The 22,977-nt window shown below is 30.3% G+C and overlaps 3 protein-coding genes across 5 annotated transcripts; 1 reads left to right on the forward strand and 2 right to left on the reverse strand.

The window, feature by feature from the left end:
- Nucleotides 1–978: 978 nt before the first annotated feature.
- Nucleotides 979–5,352, reverse strand: LOC111033053 (nucleolin 2-like). The gene is made up of 5 exons (XM_022313625.1): nt 4,991–5,352; nt 2,993–3,082; nt 2,756–2,885; nt 2,463–2,665; nt 979–2,387 (listed from the first exon to the last, which is right to left on the reverse strand). Exons 1-5 carry the CDS (start codon nt 5,027–5,029, stop codon nt 2,316–2,318), a joined length of 534 nt encoding a protein of 177 aa, XP_022169317.1. The 5' UTR covers nt 5,030–5,352; the 3' UTR covers nt 979–2,315.
- Nucleotides 5,353–13,883: 8,531 nt separating this feature from the next.
- On the forward strand, nt 13,884–17,790 carry LOC111033056 (protein sel-1 homolog 1). 3 transcript variants are annotated; one of them, XM_022313632.1, is made up of 15 exons: nt 13,884–13,951; nt 14,029–14,279; nt 14,355–14,436; nt 14,498–14,729; nt 14,793–15,030; nt 15,103–15,326; nt 15,390–15,585; nt 15,662–15,816; nt 15,901–16,026; nt 16,093–16,321; nt 16,381–16,529; nt 16,598–16,763; nt 16,888–17,138; nt 17,204–17,326; nt 17,403–17,552. In XM_022313632.1, exons 4-15 carry the CDS (start codon nt 14,520–14,522, stop codon nt 17,550–17,552), a joined length of 2,217 nt encoding a protein of 738 aa, XP_022169324.1. In that variant the 5' UTR covers nt 13,884–13,951; nt 14,029–14,279; nt 14,355–14,436; nt 14,498–14,519. The 3 variants fall into 3 exon arrangements, with proteins under 3 accessions (XP_022169324.1, XP_022169325.1, XP_022169323.1); XM_022313633.1 differs by lacking the exon at nt 13,884–13,951 and having other exon boundaries at nt 13,953–14,279; nt 17,204–17,308; nt 17,403–17,790; XM_022313631.1 differs by lacking the exon at nt 13,884–13,951 and having other exon boundaries at nt 13,954–14,279; nt 17,403–17,790.
- Nucleotides 17,791–19,372: 1,582 nt separating this feature from the next.
- Nucleotides 19,373–22,967, reverse strand: LOC111033063 (zinc finger MYM-type protein 1-like). The gene is made up of 3 exons (XM_022313644.1): nt 21,046–22,967; nt 20,120–20,323; nt 19,373–20,047 (listed from the first exon to the last, which is right to left on the reverse strand). Exons 1-3 carry the CDS (start codon nt 22,639–22,641, stop codon nt 19,979–19,981), a joined length of 1,869 nt encoding a protein of 622 aa, XP_022169336.1. The 5' UTR covers nt 22,642–22,967; the 3' UTR covers nt 19,373–19,978.
- Nucleotides 22,968–22,977: the final 10 nt, after the last annotated feature.

Raw genomic sequence — 22,977 nt, forward strand, 5'->3', positions numbered from 1 at the left:
AAATTATAACAAAAAAAGGTACAAAATATCATATCATGAATTCCAAAATACTATTAGTGTTAATCAAAGCAAAGAATAGATTGTTTATGGTTTACAATTAGGAGTACAGTAGATGTAGATATTCACTTGTTTAGAATAATTATTACTTAATATTTACAGTGTAGACGTAGAGGATTAATTTTCAGAATACAGTAGTAATGAACTACCTATTCGAAATTTATAGTCAAATTCCACATATTTGATCTGTTATCGATAGTCTGTTCTAAGATGACACCTATACAGCAGGGTGACATTCCCAGTCTTACACACAGCCACTTAGGAAAACAGGAAATTAAACCAAACAATTATACATTTTTTTAAATGATGATGAAACAAATTGTAACCATCCCGGTGTATTTACCTAAATCATACTTGCAATTTATAGATAGTTATTTTTTGTAAGTTAAAAATTTTCACTGTCACTGAAATACCTAGAAGTTTTAATATTATTATTCGTTCCACTCACAATCTAAATGGTTAACAGTTTTACAAACATCTCCAACTATTTAGATCGCATACATACCCATTTTGAAAACAAAATGTGCTAAGGTAGAGGTAGTAAGTACTAAACCTCATTTGTTCCCAAATAAATATCCTCTGAAGTCTTTAAGGCAACTTTGTCTGATTGACCCTGGATTTAACATTAAAATATGTATGCATGACCACTCAAAACAACTTCAGAACTTTTAATGAATGATGATACATAAGACATAACTGTATAATTAAAAATTTTAGTTTTATTCTTAAAATTGTATTTATCATATATTTATATATGAATATATTATTATATATATTACATTTAATTCCTAGAATCAAACCTTAACAAGAAAAGTAATTGGAACTAAAGCCAAACAGCCAACATAAATGAGTGCTGAAAAAATTGCTATAAAATAAAAATTATTTACTTCAATTAGATTATTGACTAAAGTACAGAAAAAGTTTTACTAGAAGTTCCCGTGCATATATTAACATCTGAAGACATATTTGGCTCTGGTTATAAAAAAATTAAAAACAAAAAAAATCATACCACAAAAAAATTACAAATACTAATTGAACGCAATCACTTATTTTCGTTTAGAAAAAAACAATTTGAAAAATAAAATCAAAATTATATAATATAATATATGCATAGGTAAAATAAAAAATGACAACTTTTATACAATATTTTCAATTTAATATTGCTGTGTTGTGCCGTAAAAATACATTAGTGTACTTAATAGTATATTTATATTAAAATAATAATATCTTATTCACAATAGTAATTTACATCCTATATATGCAGATTATATATATTAAAATAAATATAAATATATGTAGTAAAACAATACATTATATGTATATATATATATCGTTTTTAACGCTATAAAAAGAAATGTATAGAAGTGTAAACGTAGTGAGAACAGTAGTTTTAAAAAATTAATTATTCTATTTATGATAGTAGACGGCATTTAACAATTTTCTTTTAATAAATCATGCCACTTAATTGATCATATTAATACCTATAAAATATATATTTCATATATACCTAATTAGGAATCTTCATAATATGTAATGTCTACAGAACAATTTGAACTGACCTGAAAAACATACGACCAATTTGATTGCTTCTCTACAAATGACTTAAAAGTACTATTATTATGTATTAAGTATATTGTAATATATAAATAGATATTTTTAATTTTTTTATTGAACGCATGCAAAATATTTAGAATTTTTTTCATCCGCACAACTTAATTACATTTCTTTTCACAAAAACATAAAAATATAAATTTGAATTTCCTTTGAAATAAATAATCATATATATTTATATGTTTAAAGTCAACATTATATTAAACAAAATTATCTATTTTATTTGAAATAAATTTTTTTTGTTACATACAAAGATATAAGTAAATATTATTGTGAATTACAAATTATTTATATTAATCGGACAGATTAAATCCAATACAAAATAACTTTGATAGGAAGTTTGCCAATAATGACAATACACATAATGGTAACATAATCATCAGTATGCATTTTTTATTTTTTTATGTGAAAAGTGTTTGCGAACTATTTTTATTACATGGGATGAGAAATTCATTCAATTGTCCAGAATTAAATCAAAGCCTATCATCAGGATAGGCTAGTTATAAAAAAAATGTGTAGTTACTAAATTAAAATAAACTTGTACCAAAATCATGATAATAACTATCAGAATAAATTTAAGTATTAAATATCTTGCTTAACACTAAACATTTTAAACACTAAAGTATTTTAGCATTTTGATTCGTATTTTACGGGCTTGAAGACTCTTTTTTTTCCTCTGTTACTGCAGGCTTATCAGATTCAACGGTTGATTCCTTTTTCTGTAAGTAAGTTTAACGATTTATTAAATATTTATCAATTAGTTAAATATGTCAATCATATATAAAGTAATTTACCTCTTCAACTTTCTTCTCTTCTTCAGCAGATGAATTTCCATTCTCAATTTTATCTTCAGTTTTTGAATCCACTTCTTCTTCTGTGGAACTTCCACCCTTGTCAGCTTTCGAGTCAACATCATTATCAGCAATACCGTTTTCTTCAGCTGATACAACTTCTTCACTTTCTTCTTTTGAGACTGCCTTTGGCCTTCCACGTTTGCCTTAAGGAAAATTATGTTTTGAAAATTATATGCTATCTGTTAATTAAATAAAAATTGATGGCTAACGCCATGTTTTTAATCAACAATTACCTTTAACAGCTGGTACTTTTTTCTCTTTTTTAGCTGGAGGTTCACTTTTCAACTTTGAAGCTGCAGTTGAACCTCGTGTAGAGGATCTGGTCGTTCTCCTTCCATCAACATCATCAGTATTGATCAATCCCTAAATAAAATGAATTCAAATGTAATAATGAATTATACTCTTAAATTATGCAACTGATAAAAAAGTTTAATTTAATAAATTTAGCTAAGATAATGCATTCTTTAAACCTTGGTTATCAGTTCAGCTTCCGCATAAGTTGCACTAGTTGCATTTGAACGACTTCCTGTATTTCTTTTTCGACCACGCTTCTCACCTTCCTAAATTGAAAAAAAATAACATGTTTAAATTAACAATTATATTCTATCCTAATAATAGATGCTAATTTGGTGTTCTTATCGAAACTTTTGAGTGGGGAAGTTGACGCTCCAGATATGTTAGGGAGGGTTAATTTTAATGTTCCCGGCGCTAATCTGCGCAAATTTTCTCCTTTCCGGGTCCCGTTCTGTGCGACAAATTACTTATATAATGAACCCATTTTGCGTATGATGGCACTAGCTAATGATGGATCCTATAACATCTAATCATCTTATTGTGTGTAATTATTTTGTACTACATTATTATTGTTAATATTATGTATGTTATAGTGTATTATATTATTGTTAATTATTAATTTTATATAAATGTCAAGGGCCTATCCCGTTTACTATTATAAATAAATAAATAAATAGACTTTAATTATGAAGTACTGTTAGCAAATTATGCTTTCACAATTGTCTCGATGTGGTAGGAGGAATGTACCTAGTATAATTATTACAAAATTAAGTATCAGGTACTGTGTTCTATTAAAATATAACCATCACAATTTCAGTATAATTTCAGTAATGCATAAAATGTGTTCAATACCAATTGTCACAACCCAATTTAATACTACACACATTTTACTTATGATTAAGTGAACATAGTTGATGTTAAATTTTTAAAATTGCATGAGTAGATACAAACTATTAACTTACTGAACATGACTTATAAATCATGTTAAATATAGAGACACAGTAAACCATTCACTAAAAACGTATTACATTTCCGTCGTTAAAATAAAATGATAATTTTTTTCCGTAACACTTAAATATTTAAAAAAAGTATCTACTGGTATATTGATTAAGTTTTAAGATTTTAAGTTACCATTTCTTTTATATTTGAATATAAACCTATAAAAAAACAAACAATCTATAGTGGTTTGATTGAATAATATCTTCAAGTTATGTTAATTAACACTCGACCATAATATTGTGTTGAGATTCAACAGGCATTAGGCACTCGAAAGGTTATCGAAATAATGTTGGAGCACACAATTCCGGAGGGGTAGTTCAAAACTCGGAGAGCGTGCCTTATAGTCATAACACTCATAACACACCCTAGTCGAGACAGACATATTCAAAACGAAACCAAAAATGCCCGACCGACGTAGATAATGCTAACGTAGTAACGTGCGACACCACGTTTTTGGCGGGACCCGTGTAAAAAAATGGGCGCGAACGAGCCGTACTGCCGGCGGAAGCACAGTGGTACACCGCATACAATAATAATCGGGTAACGTATTGTTACTTCTTGCTCCTCTTGCCAGTCGCCCAACACCATGGGCGGCCGGTCGGAACCGACGCGCGCGTTTTTTATTACCCAGAGAAAAAGACGGCGGCGGCGGCGGCAGAGTCGAGGTGAACGGATCTAACGGCGGCGACCTGACATGCGCGTGCGTAAGCGCTCGCGCGCAAACAAGATCGCGCCGCCGTCGTCTGTGGCGCGATCGCGGAGGACGGTAAATGATATTCGCAGACAACGATTGTCGGGCACGCCATCAGACGATCGTGTTGCCGGCGGCCTGACTAGAATCACGCGAGCCACAGGACAGGTTTTCGCACCCCGCCGACGATAATGGCGGCGAAATCACGAACGGCTGTCGGCGGTGATGGTGAAGGGGGTGGGAGGGGTGAGGCAAACGGTTTTTATCGGACGGTGGCGGCGGCGGCGGCGTAAGGCTAGACCCGCAGGGGTGCGCAAGCGGGGGGGCAGGGGGTTGTTGGCATTTTCGCGCGTCCCATCGGGACGCGCGAAAAAGTCGGGTAATAATGGCGCGCGCGCGCGAGCGGTTTGGCGGCAAAAAATTACTGGCGGAAGGAACACGCGCCCGCGCGTTCGCTCACCGTTCCATACGCGATTGACGTTACCTGAACGGGTACGTTGTTCTCGGCGGCCACTTCGGACATCGCGGCGGTAATGGTGACTGTGTGACGGCGACGGTGGTTGTGTTACGATGTGGTGATCGTCGTCCAAGTTCTGGCGGCGCTCTTCGTCAGACGCACCTCGAACACAATTATTTACGGTTGATCGTCTATGACCGGGAAGCGGTCCGGTGATGAACTCGTTGATGTTTGAAAAACAATAACTGTAACGTGCGACTGAGTACGGATGGCGTACGTGTCTATGCTAAACGCGGACGTACAATTGCGACTTTGCGAGTGGCCAGTGAGACAGGCTGCGGCGGCAGTTGTTTGTTTATACGAGACGACACGAGTGTGTTGGGTTTTGTAACGAATAATAATGCGGTGGCGGTGGCGGCGGCGAGCGACGCCGACGACGACCGACGGGCCGCGAGCGCGGACGACCGGGACGCTGAGATTTGTACCGTAAGATGGCGCTTCGGCCCCCCTCGGTCCTACCGCCATAAACAATAATAATAATAATAATGATAATAACAATATTATTATTACTCTAGGGGCCAGGGGCCCGCGTTTATACATTTAGTTTTTATACACACGGGATATACACGATGTACGAATATACGATACACCTATTATCATGGTTTGGGACTTGCGTGTTTGAGTATCGGATGTGGTAAAGCATAACTGTAAAGTGTACAATTAATATGGTGTCGAATTACAGACAATGCACATTTAAAAACTTTAAAATTAATTTTTTTAAACCTACCTATTTTTATGGATGCATTAAATTCGATATTATGGGAATTTTATAATATAAGCAGTTATTTTAATGATTCATAGTGCTTCAAGTTCCAAAAATTGAATTATTTACGATAATTGACGACTGAATGACTTGATTTTTATGAATGTAGGTATTCAATATAACCCTTGAAAAACTCCTAAAATATTAGATTAACAATGAACATGTTCAATTGCAACCATTATTGCAGTACCTTCCGTTAGTTTTTTAGAGATATTAAGTCCCAAAATATGATTTTACGTTGTAAATGTCAATATCGAAATCGTACTTTTAAGATTCTAAGCACAATAACAAAGATTTGAAGTTCACCTAACTATTTAAATTCATAATTGTGAGTTCCTTTTTAAATTAAATATAATTTTAGTTTATCTGTTAAAATTTTTTTTCAGTTTTTACTATAGTACCTATAGTTTGCTAGATGGTGGGAATGGTGTGATCTAAAGGCTGAAGTTTCGTATATAGATTACCTACACGCTTACCAACTAATTGTAGGTAGATAGAGAACATATTTTTTGGATATAGCTTAAAACTACCATTGCTTATTTTTTAATTACCACTAGTAATTTACTAGACTTATGAAAACACTATTATTATTTATTGGTATAAATGTATGATATATCTATACACTATGGAATGTATATATAGAATACCATCATTACACTCACTTATGGTTCTGATTTAATGCTCTAAAAAACAATTTCCTAATAAATTACTAGTTTATAATTATTAATTTGTGGACTAAAAATACGACTATTCATATATATGTTCTAAAAAAAATGAAAAATTGTATTATTTCACATAGGTATCTACGCAATACTAAACGTGTGTACATATTATGTTGTACTTGTACAGTATAAATGTATAGTATACAGCTCAAAACACAATCATAACTTGATATTTATAGCAGACCGCAGTTAATCAAGTCATATGAATCGTGTGATTTTCGAAATTACTCTCGTCGTCTTATAAGTAACAAGTTGACTATTGTTTGATAACGAAAAGATTCAACTATAACTTGTACAATTCTTTGCAGTTCATAATTAACCGTTCCCTGGACTATTCTTATCCATCATTAACCGTAATGTACAGGTTGGGGAGATAATTTGATCTAAATTTACACATTTATAAATAGTATATAGAAAATTCCTTAAAAATACGAAAAAATGCCCTAAAAATAAAAAATTAGTTAAATGCAAAATAAAAGTTGTATTTTTAATTTCTTCGATTACAGGAAACGAATATTGTGCTTAGAAAACCTTGTTTTTGAGCTTAGGGAAAAAAATAATTTGCATTAAAATCCGAACTTTAGTCATCGTGTACCTATGTATAAGCGCATAGGTGTAGTCATACGTTAAAAAGATTAATTAAATTGTATGCTGTATAGAAAATGCTAATATAAACATTCAGTGAACATTATAATTCATGGCGTATCTATTATCATTTTATTTAGAGATTATACGATGGTACTTATTACATCTTTTAAAGTTTTGTATTGTATTTTATGTACACGCAATGGCTTTCAAATTAATTTTTTTCGGAAAAAATTATTGACCCACTGAAATACTAATGCCTAATAGTGAAATAAATTACTTAAATCACAATTATATTATAAAATATACTTAGCCCCTAAACCTTATATCATTGGCTGACAGATCGTCTTTTCTTAGAATCATTTTTTGACTTTTCGTATACATATGATGGATATTATAGAGAGGTGGGAAAGGGGACTAATTGGACAACCAGGGAGTAGGGAAATTCCCGATGAGCCCCATACTTATGAGTTATAAGGCTGTAGCCGCTCAGCTGTACTCCGCCATAAAGTTATAGTAGTTTGGGACCGTTTATTTCTATAGATATCATATTATAATAAATTAGTATAACAGACACTCAATAATTAAGTAATAAATAACTGTTATTGTTGTTGTGAATGTTGTGCAATAATTGTTATCAAGTGCAAGACAACAAATATCTTAATATTAAACAACACTCTAATATAATACAATGATTATTTTACATTTAGGGCTAGTATTTAAATTTGTTTAAGAAAAAGTAAGTATTAGGAGTAACGCATTTTTTAAATTGTTAAATATTTTAATAGTAGTTCAAGTAAAGAGGAAATATATTTTAATTGTTGAGAAATATGATAAATACAGTTAAATTTGGCCTAACGTAATATTATGCCTAGTGCCTAAGTGCCTTCATTATTGTTTTATGTCTATAGTAATCCTCCACCTACAGTCGTGGGTGGGTCGCTATAAATATTAGTTTTCCCGAGCCGGTCTGAAATCCCGATCCGTCCACGGGTAGGAAGGTCTTTCTTGAATTATTATTATTATTATAGTCCACAAAAAATTGTTTATGTTCCTCAGTTTCAAAAAACTTTTTTCAGCTCTGACGCAGTAGTTATTGACCTTGTAAATTATAAACATAATTCTTAAAACAATGAAAATATTGGAAAATTCATTACTTATTTGGTACATGTCGTTTTCAAAATATCGAGACATCCTAAAGAAGTTTTTTTCGTTAAGTGTTAAACAAAATATTTTTAGAAACAAATCAATACTATCTTATATATCCTGACTATTCTTATCTGTTGGTAACATTTACACAAACCATTTAACCATACTATGTTTCTGCTACAATTCTTTATCATCAACTGATTCAATCTTACGTATATTATAACAAAATACAAAATGATCTGTTTGCACCTAACCATGGTTACATAATTGTTTAAATGTAAAAATAACTCTGTCAATAATAAGAACAAAATATTCAAAATATAATTTTTTCTGCATCCTTAGTCTCGGTTTCATTCTTTTTATATAGTATTGTTTAATACATTTTTCTTTATATTCTATTGATGTATCACTATCTTTACACCATTCTTTTGCTATCCAGTTTGAAGATTCAAACCCCTTATTACTAACATCTTCAACTTGTAACGTTATCCTCATAAATTCAACTTTAATCTTCAATTCTATATTTTCACTTTATAAATTTTTACTCACTTTATTTATAGAAGATAGAATCTCATATCAATAATAACGCCAAGAGAACGTCGAGCATAATAAAATAATAAGCAATCGGGCTAGAAATAAACTGTAAAACCATTGGAGACCGAAATAACAGAAATTCAGATAATCGATAGACGATAAATTCCTATAACACGCGATTTAAGATTGTATTATTGTAACTATCTTAAATCATGCTATATTATGTACATATATACAAACTACATTGTGTATTACATTATATTTCCTACAATTTAAAGATTTAAAAAAAGTGTTATGCCCACGTATGAGTGTATGACATAATTTAACAATAATATTTTTTTTAGCATAAGGTCTGAATGTTATGCTCAGCTGGAGTCATCATAATCTTCATAATAATAGTATCAAATATGAAATAGAACCATGCAACAATATATTTTTTTAGACATGTGTATACACATTGAATGTGTACATGTGCATTTCGAAAATATATTTTTTTCATAATTACAGCCGGGGTTCATAAGTCTTAGGCGCTTCCAGACCTTCATGATTGGGGACGGTGGATAATGGATATAGTATATATTTTTATGACACATCATTTCTGGCATCTAGTCCACGAGTTATTAAAATATAACATATCGTATGTCACTAATATAACCTAATAACAGTAATCTAGGCTCGAAATTAGTACAAACAAAATTACAATATACAAATAAAACTTGTCATCAGATATCCACAAGTGACGGGTCTATAAAGTTTACCTCAAAAATAGTATGTATAACACATTATTACCGACGATATAACACAACATAATAATTATTAAAATTTAAATACATTACAAATTACAAATGATGTCACATATATACGAGAAATTATGTAACAGAATCCAATAAGGTATCATAATTGATAGTAAATTCATTACCTGTTGGAGTATGCATGAGTCGTCGCAGGTCTCTTGAGTCGAGGTATCGAAATATTGGACGGAACATTGATCCTTTTTTCCTCCTTCACTCGAAATCGTAGGCGATATGGTTATGTAAATCACAAAATGAAAATAGGCCTATCAGAGCATATTTTAACACATAAAGAAGGTGGCATGAGTACTATCTAGTGACCCTAGGTACCTGAGGTAAGTATTTGGCCTAGTCCTTGTGGCTTATATAGTGCTACCATAGAACAATAGTGCTACGTAGGATATTAGCCAACAATTTTTACAATATGCTCCGAGGCCTATAGTAGTATAGAACATAATATATATTTTTCCTATTTCTATAAATACCTATAATCTATGTTTACGGAAGAATTTAAACATTCTTATCTAATTAAATTAGTACAATTAGGGAGTGGCGGGAGTGCTAAGCTCTAACATCACCTAGTTGAATATTGTATCTAACTCCGCAGCTGGCTATTTCCAAAAGTTTTAAGAATTAAGAAAATTCTTTTCTCTTACATATCTATATGTCCTAAATTATTAATTATTTCCATTTTGTTGATCATAATTTAAAAAGTACCAAAAATATCGAAACTATACAAATCTGAAATCTTTAACACTAAAATAACGGTTTTATTAAATGTTGAGGACTTTAAGAGTCTATAATATAGTATATTATAATATCTAATAATGCACTGATTAATAAACAATAAAAATTATATTATATTAATAGAGGAAGTAATAAATATTACCATGATGTTCATTGTTCATATTTGCTGTTTAAGAATTTAATTATATAATTATATTTTATAAGTTATATCGAACTAATATGCAGCTGCATGTCTAGCTACTTATATTGTTTATAAATTCTCATAAAACCTAGGTAATTATTTACTTTTAAAAACAATTTGGTCTCTGATCAAATGTATAACTGTAATATTATATTTGAAAAAAAAAATGAGCCTATTTATACATCGAATTTCTACAACATAAACAAATTCTATTTAACGATCTATTCATTGTTGTAATACATTTCATGTGTGTGGATAGTAGCGCCAAATGTCATTGATACTAATGTACCTAATTGACCTATTGACTTTTTATCACCTATATATGACTATTTTATGTTTAAATTATGCATGTATTCAAATTCTGATTTTTGGGATTTTCAAATACACTTTTGTAGTTTATATTTTAGAAAAAGCATTTTTAAGAATTATTATTCTTAGTATAAACATTTTAACAACTCGGAAACACTACCTTAAGCATGACATAAAATATCAGGAATTTGATGATATGGTTTTTAAGTATGCCTAAAAATTCTAAAAATCAGAATTTGAATAAATGTATTATTAAAGGGAATAATACATGGGTGATTGAGTCAAATGCCAATGATATAAACTAATGATATGTACTAAATATTACTAATAATTAATATAATAGACCTATATATTGGCTATCACCTATATGTATATAGCTATAGCTTATAAAATGATGGCCCAACATCCGGCCCTCAAAATTTCTTTGTTGGCCACTCATACACATAATAAGATGAAGTAAATATATTTAATAATAATTTTTAAGTGTTAAGAGTGTCGTAAAAAAAAAACAATAACACGGCGGAGATGGGAGATAGTAGCGCCGATCATATCGACAGACAACTATATAATAATAACAATAATATTCTTCCTCGGAATATTTTTCTTTCTTTTGGCGGCCCCCAGTATTTATATTATTATGTAAATTGGTTATCAACGCATCAATACATAAAGTTGGACCTTGGACCGCTCTGGCCTATAGGATATTAGTCAGTAGGATACTTATTAGTTATTACATACATTTTATTATCTTGTCTATAGTTTATTCATTTAATAAATATGTTATAATTTTTATATTATATAAAATATATATTCACACCAATTGTGTATAATAATTATTATAGTTACCTAGAGTCGACGTCCATTCTTTCTTGTTGTCGGATTCTGCCGCAGCAGCAGCCGCGTTCAATATGGACGGCAATTTGAAGCAAGCGATCGTCAAACGCATAAGTAACCATCCAGAAATCACCAGACCCGTGTACATAATCCCAGTGTACAGCATGGCAGTAAAATCTATTTTAATTTTTTGGTTTTTCATGATATGTTGATGATTTGAGAATGAACGTCAAACTGATTTTGGCTGAAAATGTGTAGGTACCTAATTAATTTGAGTAGTCAGAACTTATAAGTTAATACTTAAAAATTATAACACAATAGTATCACATATTCACGTTAAGGCATTAAGGCACGACGGTGCTGTGAATTCGAAACTCGCATAACGATCGTCAACGTTCGAATGGCATACATCCGAATATAGTTACAACTTTACAAGATACGTATACGCAATATCATAAAATCGATATTTGCACCACGATCATACTAAATTATTCAACAGAGTATGTTGATAACGGGTATAAACTTAGATACAATAAGACGTATATAAGTGTAAAAAGGATGAATCTTTTAACCATGTATACTGAGAATTAGGATAATATTATAGTATTATACTAACACTCATTCTATCATCTATCGAAATGTAATGATTTTTCTGGATTTATATCTCCATAATTTGAAGTCAATCAAAATTTGTAAGACTATGTTTCAGAAGAAATTATATCCTTACTATTTTGTATCATTATGAACTTTTAAGTTTTCTTTTTTTTTTGAATGCCAGCAATCAGCATACATAATTTTTAAATTTTAAATGTTTGTGTTAAATAATCACATAAACAGAAAACAAAAGGCAAATGTGATGACAAATTGACAAAGATAAAAAATAAAGAACGAAATACGAAGCGAAGAATCCTTCCATTAGAGGAACTTTAAAGCATATAAATACCTACTTTTGAAAAAGTATATTCCTTAACAGAAAATTGCCTTAAGAAATTACCGTGCACAAAAATTTAAAAATTGATTTTTGCAGAACGAGTATTTTAATTTCAACTTGTTGCAGAAAAATGTTGGTCCTCTTATCGAAGCTTTGATGTTTAAATACTTGTTTGTGAGCACTGGAAAATGGCTCATGGTTGGACCATTTTGGGTCATTTTCTTTTATTCAAATGTTTGTGATTGGCCTAATAAGGTTTTAACGGATAAAAGCATTGGAAAAGTTGCCCAAAAGAGGTCCTTCAAACAAGGATTTTGAGATTTTAAAATTTTTTTGTTTACAAATGGTTGCCATAGGTTACATCTTATAATAGTAATAGTAGAAATTATTATAAAATAAGGTGTTTGCAGAGCAATACATATAATATGTATTTATCTATTTTAATTCATATACGATGTATTATTAATATATATCGTAAGCACTCTAGTTTACTAACTTCTGATATTATAGATATCCTTAGCAGGGCAGTATATATACCTAGCCTATATTTATTATAAAAGGATTTAATCATTTAATATATTAACTTACCCTTATTTAACAATAGACTTGTCAAATATTTGATGAACGAAGGGGAAAAATAAGGTTTAATATTGATTTAGAATATATTTATTATTTGAAAACACAAAATATTATAATATATAGCTCATCACGTATGACTGCGGGTGTTGGTATGCGCAAGGATTGTGCCGTTGTTCAGAAAGGGCCGAAGGTCGGTGGGTGTCATCCGAGCCGATGGAACAGTTTATACCTTAAGGTAAAGTCATAATGACATAACAATAGAAAACCACAGATATCTATATTATAATGTAAATAAATATGTTATTCTGTACTATTCGTTTGTTTTGGAAAATGTACCCATATAATATATCACACTTGTTGTTTGCATACTAAAGCTTCGCTGTTATACCTTAATTAACCTTATTTGAAAACAAACAAATATTAATAATTCAAAATACAATACCTATTTTAATGTTTACCCAAAGACAAAATGTATAGTAATAAATTGGTAAATAACCTATTTAAATATTTTGTTATGCACCTGTGACCAGTGTAGTGTCAACATTTTGAACTTCTTCCAAAATGTGTTGGTTACCTAGGTATATAGGTGAAAATTGATTGAGTTAATTTTTTTTTAAGTTTTGAAATCTTTACTCACTGTTTTATAGGGATATTGCGTTTGCGGTCACACTGCGACAGTTGATATGGTGATAAATACAAATTATTCGAAAATATTACAATGTTATCAAATCCTATAGCGCCCGTCCACGTAGGGCAAATGGGCAATCACTATTTAGTCAACAGGCATGGAAATGGAACAATAGGTAATAGGTTTGGTTTTTTCTTGAATTAATTTTGTCACTCACAACTTTACAAAATACCTTTGCGATTGCGTTCCTAGGACGTCTGGTCGTCATTCAGGACAGTTCATTTTGTACGTTATCGAGTAACAAATGATTTAGCCAGGGTGGAAATCCTGGACATCAACTATCTCCTTCTCCTAGTACCAGCCAATCTCTATAATCATTTTGCCCTTCTAGTTGGTCGTCAAAGTACTAGAATGATAATAGACAAGTGTTAGCCAGTGTGAATGTTATCAATGATACAGATAATATGAATTGTGAATAATTTATGCATTTACAAATTGGTGATGTAATGAATTTGAATTCAATTTTTTTATCATACCTAGTTCTCGACATTCACAGATTATTATTATTTATCATTTAGACTGTTCTGCTTCAATCACAACCTGTAGTATCGGTGCAACAATCTGGGATTTGGTCGTTTGTACATTTATTTGACATAAATGGTATGCATCTGAATTTAATATTATTTTTCAAAAATTCAGTAAATCTATGTGTTTTTGTTAGTGTATTGTTGCTAGGTCCATCAATGAAGGAACGATTGTTACAATGGTTCGTTCTCGTATTGGTGATTGCCTCTGTTGTTGGCGGAGAGAAGAGCAATTCTAAAGATGATGAGGAAGATAGTTATGATCTAAGGACCAGCGATGTAGATGAACACGATGATGCTACCACCCGTATGCTGCAGCTCATCAATAATGCTGCCATGAAAATTGTTGATGCTCCTGATTTATCGAAGGTAAAAATGCTAATTAATCCCATTATAATGCAGTCGTTGATCTAAATGTATTTATAATTTTAGGAAAAACCATCTGATCAGTCTCAAGAACAATTAAAAACAGAAGATTTAGATGCCTCTGATAATTTACAGTTAGTTAAATTTCCAACAGTTGGTTTGTTTAACTACTGGGCAGATATGTCAAATGATGACATTAGCATACAACATATGAAAAGTGATGATGATATTGATGATGGCATAGATGTTACGGAATGGAAGGAACCAGTTAGAAGTCTTCCGAGTTCATCTAGAGAAGAAGAAGGTAGGTTATTTAATATTTATTTAATTCCTTTAATCTGTCAACTTAGTTATCAACATACACTAATATGTTTAGCTGAACAATTATATCAGGCTGGTTTGAAAAAATTAAAATCAACCCTTGGAGATCATTTAGATGCCTATGAATACTTCTACAGAGCTCAAACTTTAGACCATGAAGAAGCCAAAGCAAAATTTGCTTTCGCTCTTTTATTTGGCTTGAAGTACACTCAAGATATCCCTAGAGCGTATGAAATATTCAATGAATTATCAAAAAAAGGAAATCCAGATGCTCATTTGGTAATTATCACTTTTAACTTTTAACTGTAATGTACCTATTAATACTTTTATTATTAATTTTAGGGTATGGGTTTCTTGTACGCTGTTGGATTACACCTTCCTGTAAGTCAGCCAAAAGCACTTGTACATTACGTTATGGCTGCAGTTGGTGGTAATGTATTGGCCCAATTAGCATTGGGATACCGATATTTTGCTGGAGCCACTGTGGCATATAGCTGTGAAAAGTCATTGGAATACTATAGAGCAGTTGCAAACAATGGTAATTGAGAACTGACCAAACCCCTTTTTCCTTTTTTATTATACTCTAAATAATTGCTTTTCATTATAACTTTTAGTTGCAAACGAGTTATCTTTATCTGGTGGACCGCTTGTTCAACGTATAAAATTAATGGAGGAGCTAGACAATCCAAATTATAATAGTGGAATTGTAGATTCTGATTTGTTAGACTATTATAAAATGTTGGCTAATAAAGGAGATGCCCAAGCACAAGTATTATATTATGACTAAACAATTATTAGAATTTATAGCTACCTAATTATGTGCGTTAACACATTAATATTGTGATTTTAACAGGTTGGATTAGGTCAGTTATATTTACAAGGTGGCAGAGGTGTACCAATTGATATACAAACTGCTTATTATTATTTTCAAAGAGCGGCCGAGAATGGTAATGCTCTTGCATATGGTTTTCTTGGAAAGGTAAAGATATTGTGTTCAATATTTTAGTCTATAATACATATATAACATTAGATTATATGTACATAGATATTTTTGGAAGAGCGTGATGATGTTAAACCAGATTATGAAAAAGCTCTTGAATATTTTTATAAAGCAGCAAAATTGAAAAATCCAGTTGGTCAGAGTGGTCTTGGTTATATGTATTTACATGGTCTCAATGTAGCTCAGGATTATTCAGAAGCCTTAAATTGGTTCACCCTGGCTGCTGAACAAGGTTGGGTTGAAGGACATTTATATGTGGGAATCATCTACTACAGTAAGTTTTCTACACAAAGTAATTGTTAAAAAACTATTTATATGTTTATTTAATTACAGAGGGATTGGGTGTAAAACGTGATTATAAACTGGCCGTTAAAAATTTCGGTTTGGCATCTAAGTCTGGTAATCTGTTGGCTTACTTCAATATGGCACAAATGCATGCATCTGGTATTGGTGTGCTGCGTTCCTGCACGACTGCTTTAGAGGTATACTTACTATTATTTTGTAATTTAATGATAGAAGATCATTAAAAATTTATTTTTTATTTTTGAAGTTGTTCAAGAACGTCGCAGAACGTGGTAAATGGGGTGGATATTTAATGCACGCTTACAATTCCTATAAGGAAAATCAATTTGAAGAGTCGTTTGTTTTATATTCTTTCTTGGCTGAAATGGGATATGAGGTGGCACAAAGCAATACTGGATTCATATTAGATAGAGGTAAACTTAATTTATTAAAATACATCATATTCTCATTAGTCATTATGTATAAATATATAATGTACACTTAATATATTATATTAATAATAAAAAGAGAATTGTATTTGATCATTTTGACATTTAGGAGATGTTAACATTTGGGAAACTGAAAAAGAACGCTATGTCCGTGCAATGATGTATTGGAGTAGATCAGCTGCTCAAGGGTATGCAGCGGCACAGTTGAAACTGGGAGATTATCATTATTATGGTCTTGGAACCAAAATAGACTTTGAGTTAGCTGCTAATCATTATCGTCAAGCGTCTGAGCAACACCACAATGCCCAGGCAATGTTCAATTTGGGTTACATGCACGAAATGGGCTTAGGAATGGAACAAGTAAAACAGTGTTGTTTGTTGTGAAATGTTAGCATTTTATTCATAATTTCTTAATTTTCTTGCAGGACATCCATTTGGCAAAACGATGTTACGATATGGCTGCAGAAACTAGTCTAGACGCAAAAGTGCCCGTATTTTTAGCCTTAACTAAACTTAATCTATTTCACATGGTAAACGATTATTACACTGTAAGAATTTAACATAACTAATATTATGTTAATACAATTATATTGTTGTTACTAATTAATGTGTTTTATGTTGCAGGAATTTCTAAATTTTATTAATGTTCTTTCAAATGATGTTGCTGAGCCAATGGGTTTCAATTGGGATTTATATTTGATAGCCGTATTGTTTACATTACTTTCCTACATAATTTATTTGCGAAGACCCAATAGGCAACCACAAAATGTGTAAAAACACATTAATATATATATTATATATTACACAAAATAATAATTATTAAAAAACCTTGGAAGACTGTACAGTACTTGTTAAAATAAATTAATATATATTGATTATATTTTTGTTCTCTGTATATGCTTACAACACTGATGCAATCATGTGTTAAATTATTATTTTGATAAACTAATGATTTAAAATTCAAGTCCGTAAATTAAATGTTTAAGTTCAGAAGAAATGAAATGTATTAATTACTCTGAATTCTATATTATTTTGGCTATGTTGGTTGTATAGTGGTTATTATTATTTATTAATTATATTTTATTTGTTAAAAAATCGTTATTATTTTCATTGTAGTGAATTATAAAATATTTGTATGCTGTAAGACAGTTAAATTAAATTATTATTATTTTTTTTTTTTTGAGGTGACTGAATTATTATTATTTGTGTGTGTTATTTATTCTTTAAAATTTTACATTCCTGTTCTGTGAATATTAAATGATACTATAATTATAAATTAAATTATTATCATACATTTAAAATACTGATCAGTAGTAACACCTTACATTTGTATTAACTATTAGTGTACAATTTGTGTTTTTAACTAGAATGAAAAATTATTGTATCAAGTTTAGAAGTGCAACTTAAACAACTTTATGTTATGGTTATAAATTGCATATAATATAACAAAAGAAAATGAATAGATATGTACCCATAAATTTCAACAATATAATTTATATTGAAACAGAACCTATGCATTTCTTTTATATAATAAACACAAACACTACAACAATTCCTACCTAACATTTTAAATTCTACAATGTAAATAAAATAATAATATTAGCTTATATCCACAACATTAATAAATAGTTAATATTGAATATACAGTATTCAATAGGTCACGGGTTTTAAGTGTTAAAATATTATTTTGCATATTCCTTAGTCAAGAGCCTTTGTTGGTCGATGACTATGCTACCTTGTACTGAATTTGAATGTATTGTATTATGTATTGAATTAATTTGTATCTAGTGTTTGTAAATATGCTTGAAATTTTGTATATGAGTCATGATATTTTGTTGTATATTAAACAAATATTACATTTAAAAAAACTGTTTGTCCATGTCAAATTATGAGTGATTTTGTTATATATTTTATAAGTATAGTAGCTATGCAGAAAAAAAAAAATACTAAATAATTACTGGTAATCCAAAAAAAAGTAGTAAAAAATATGGACAAATGTCAGTAAATAACAAAGTGAATAAAATAATCCTGTTATGAATGTTTTGCAAAAAATTGTATAATTATGTACATTTTATAGATGCTTATTAATAATATAATATAATATGGATTAAATGAAGGAAAAAAAATATATTCACTTTTTGAATTATAAATTGTACAAATTGAATATTATAAATATATAGATAAATTATCATTTAGTAGAGTATCATTATACTGGAAGGTAAATAATGAATATGAAGATTGATGTAACTATCTACAAAAAATACATTTAGTTTGTTTGATAAACTATATTCCTAAGTAGGTAAATAACATTTTAATAATATTCATAACAATCTAATTGATTGACCTTTCGTTCGCAGTTTGATTTGCAATTTTTTTTAATACCTCAGAAATGTCTTCGTGTTTTTCTTTCTTGTCCGACTGGAATTTCTTTGCAATAATCATTCTTCTTTGGCTTGATGCAGAGTGCATCTGTTCTGCCTCTGCTGAAATGTATTTGAGTGGTTCTTTATTTTTTGTTGTAATAACTTCTACACTTATTTGTGTTGATGATGAACAATTCATTTTAATTACTTCTAAAGCATCTGCAGCCACGGTTTTTTTTTTTTAGATTAACTTTTTCTGTAACAACAGATTTTTGTTCAGATTTAGGGATATGATGAGGATTAGGCGAATGTGATCTTTTTAAGATAGTACGTAAAATTATTGTTTTTTTTTTTGTACTAATTTTCCCATTATCTTCTTCGTCTGGAAATTAAAAAGTAAATATTAAAAAATATATGTAAGGATGTGTACCTTTCTAATATTCATTATCAATTAAAAATATTAAAAATCGTTATAAATTATGCGAAAATGGTAACATAATACGTGATTTCGCTCAATATAATCACTCGAAAATAATAAGAAAAGACGATTTCACGCAAAGTGTAGTGCTGTAGTATAATGTATTAACTATTAATAAGGTATAAAAATAGATTTAAAGCTATAGATTTTCCCAGTGGTGGCAAACTCATGCGATCGCTTCACTTCTTAAATTTAGATGACTAGGAAGTTGCTGATTGTAAGTTGTAGGTGGGTATTTGAGTGGTTGGATAAAATGTTGAGAGTTTGGTGCCACTGGATTTACCACACGGTTATATCTAGGTTGTGGTTGAAACTGAGAGAGAAAAAAACATTGTTCTGACGTCCCCTTTAAGGGGGGTTCACACCACGGCTATAGATAATGGATGATCGTTAGGTCCTGCCACTTGCCTTATTATTCCAAAAAATTTCTGGTAATTGTAAAATAAAATAAAATAATTTTTACTAATTTCAAATAGGTAATTACTTTGTAAAATACTTACTTCAACACAATCCTGCTTAATTTTAGATGTTAGTACATAATCAAATCCACACATGTGTAAGTAGTTAATTATGTCAATTGAAGATTGTATAGTTATTCTAAGCCCTTCTGCTGTGTTTTTAGTTAAAAACTTTTCTTCTGATATGAAATTTTTAGTAACATTTGGTTCCCAATTGTCTAACCAAACCAATGCATTTTTCAATACCTAAACAAATACAAATTAATAGTCATACACTCATACCTATTGTGACATATAAAAAATATTTTCAAGATACTGCCTTCAAGTATGTTGTAAATAATAATCATCTAAACAAATAATCAGGGCCGTATTTAGGAATTTTTCGCCCCCGGGCACAATATTTATGGCGCCCCTTTCCAACAAATTTTTTTTAATACCATAGAAGTGGTGGCTAAATTTTTTTTTTTTCGGGGGGGGGGCAAAAAAATTAATTCTTTTTTATGTTTCCCTTTCTCATTGACAATTTAATTTGCAGTTAGTTTTTAGCAATTTGAACTAGGTTAGGTAACCTATGCATTCCAATATTATATTTTTAATAGTAGGTAAACCATACAAAAAAAACATAAGTAACTAATTTATAACTTAAGTCAAAGGTACTATCTACTTAGAATCTTCCATGATTCAAATAATAATGAATGATATACAATAATATAGTAATATAATAATATTTATTGTTTATTTTACAATTTTTTTCTTGATTGAATATCAGCAAAATGATCTATAATATCTTCATATTTAATTTGTTTTGTTATTTCTGATTCAATATTTAATATTGCAAGTGAGTTTAATCTCTCTTTAGAAATTGTTGACCTTAGGTATGTTTTTATTCGGCGTAAAGTTGAAAATGACCGTTCAGCGGTACAGTTTGAACAGGGAGTACATAAAAACATGTGAAAAGCAATACTCACATACGGGTAAATGTCTTCTAAACCTTCTATTTTTAACATAGAACTCATATCAATTATAGTTGATGGAAAATTTTTCATACTTTGAATATAACTTTGAAAATGAACACATTCGTTAATAAATGTTACATCCAAATCTTTTGAATACATTGAGTACAAATGTTCAGCTGAAACACGTACTTCTGATGGTTTTATCTTTGTGAGTCTTAAAAAAAAACTATACTTTGTTATGACATTATCGTAAGCTAACTTTCGACTTGTTAATTCTTTTATTATAGAATCACAAATCACTAAATATGTGTTTACTTTGAATTCCAAACTACCTGTTAAATTGATTTCATTTTCAATAATACTAGCTGTTTCATCATGATGTTTTGTCCTTTTTTTTTTACGTTTGTAAATAGTTTCGTAACAATTATCAGAACATTTTTTCATTGCTAGTACTTCATAATGTTGAAACATTTCATCAGAACGGAGATTTACAACATATTTAATCAATGCTTCATATTGATCACACACTTTACATACATCAATATTGACTGATTGTAGATGTTTACTAACCACATTAAATCGTTGAAGTAAATCACCCCAAAATAGAGACATAAATGTAACTTCAAAACGGTTCATTAATCTAAGTAAACCACGAGCTTCATTTTGAGTGATAGATTTTTCATTTATATTTTCTGATATGTCGCATAGACTTTGTATAACACTATCCCAATTTTGGTTTATAGCTTTACATGCATCTTCCCGAGCGGACCATCTTATTTCGGAAAGATTTTTCAATGTAGATTTTACTTTAAGTAAGTTCCAACGATGAGTTGATGAGGAAAAAAATGTATAAATACTTTGAATAAAATTAAAAAATATATTAGCTTCCTTACAGCAACTTGCTGCACATGACCCTACTAAATTGAGGGAATGGGCTGAACATGGTACAAAGTCAGCCAATGGGGAAACTTCTTTAATTCTAGCCTGGAGACCCGAGTAAATACCAGACATATTCTTTGCGTTGTCATATGATTGACCACTCAAATATGCAATATCAATATTATATTTTTTTAAGATAGAAAACACAGTATCAGCCATGCACTGAGATTTATGTCCAACATTTTCTAAAAAACATAAAAATCTTTCTACAGGTAAACCTTTGTTGTTAACATACCTTAGTATAAAAGATAGTTGATCAACATGTGCAATATCTGGAGTTGAATCTATAACAATGGAGAAATATTGCGCATTAATGACTTCTTCAACTATTTGATTTTGAACCTTAGTCACCATTAACTTGATAAATTGTTCATATGTTGAATGAGACAAGTAAGAAGTATAACCTTTCCCAGGATTACCATAGTTTGCCAAATGATTAGCCAAAAAAGGATCAAATTCTGCGATCATTTCAAGGCACATCAAAAAATTTCCATTGTGCAGCGAACCAATATTCTCATTGTCACCTCTAAAAGGTAAACCTCGACTAGATAACGATTTGACAACAGCACAAACTCTTGTGAGCACATTTTTCCAATATATTTTTTCTGTTTCTAATTGAAATGTAAGCACTTCATTAACATTGTTCAATTCAGAAGATCTATTTTTCATTTTTACCACACATGTTTTATGTGAAAGTGAATTTTCATGTTTGTCTATTGATTTTGGCCTTTTCCAATCCGAGAAACCATTTTTTGAAAATGCAGAAGTATTATTAAATAAATAGCAAGGAACACAAAAAACTGAACCCTTAGATTGTGAATAAACTAGATATTTTCTTGGACATTTCTTACCATTGACTAAAACTGTTTCAAAAAAAATTTTATTTACATAACGGTTAATATTTCTGAATGAACCTCTACGAACTGACTGGTAAATTCGTTTGGATTGACTAAAACTAGAATCTAAATTTTGGCTAAATCCATTTTTACATATGTAATCAATAGT

The sequence above is a fragment of the Myzus persicae genome, unplaced genomic scaffold (assembly GCF_001856785.1).
Source record: "Myzus persicae strain clone G006 unplaced genomic scaffold, MPER_G0061.0, whole genome shotgun sequence".
In the NCBI taxonomy this organism is placed as follows: domain Eukaryota; kingdom Metazoa; phylum Arthropoda; class Insecta; order Hemiptera; family Aphididae; genus Myzus; species Myzus persicae.

Coding starts and splice junctions, on each gene's coding strand:
- LOC111033053 (XM_022313625.1), bottom strand. CDS start 5,029: ATGTCCGAAGTGGCCGCCGAGAACAACGTACCCGTTCAG. Junction 3,083..4,990: donor AGAACAACGTACCCGTTCAG/GTAACGTCAATC, acceptor TTTTCAATTTAG/GAAGGTGAGAAGCGTGGTCG. Junction 2,886..2,992: donor AAGCTGAACTGATAACCAAG/GTTTAAAGAATG, acceptor CATTTTATTTAG/GGATTGATCAATACTGATGA.
- LOC111033063 (XM_022313644.1), bottom strand. CDS start 22,641: ATGAAAAATAGATCTTCTGAATTGAACAATGTTAATGAAGTGCTTACA. Junction 20,324..21,045: donor TAGAAGACATTTACCCGTAT/GTGAGTATTGCT, acceptor GTATTTGTTTAG/GTATTGAAAAATGCATTGGT. Junction 20,048..20,119: donor TTAAGCAGGATTGTGTTGAA/GTAAGTATTTTA, acceptor TACAATTACCAG/AAATTTTTTGGAATAATAAG.
- LOC111033056 (XM_022313632.1), top strand. CDS start 14,520: ATGAAGGAACGATTGTTACAATGGTTCGTTCTCGTATTGGTGATTGCC. Junction 16,027..16,092: donor CATATGGTTTTCTTGGAAAG/GTAAAGATATTG, acceptor ATATGTACATAG/ATATTTTTGGAAGAGCGTGA. Junction 16,530..16,597: donor CCTGCACGACTGCTTTAGAG/GTATACTTACTA, acceptor TTATTTTTGAAG/TTGTTCAAGAACGTCGCAGA.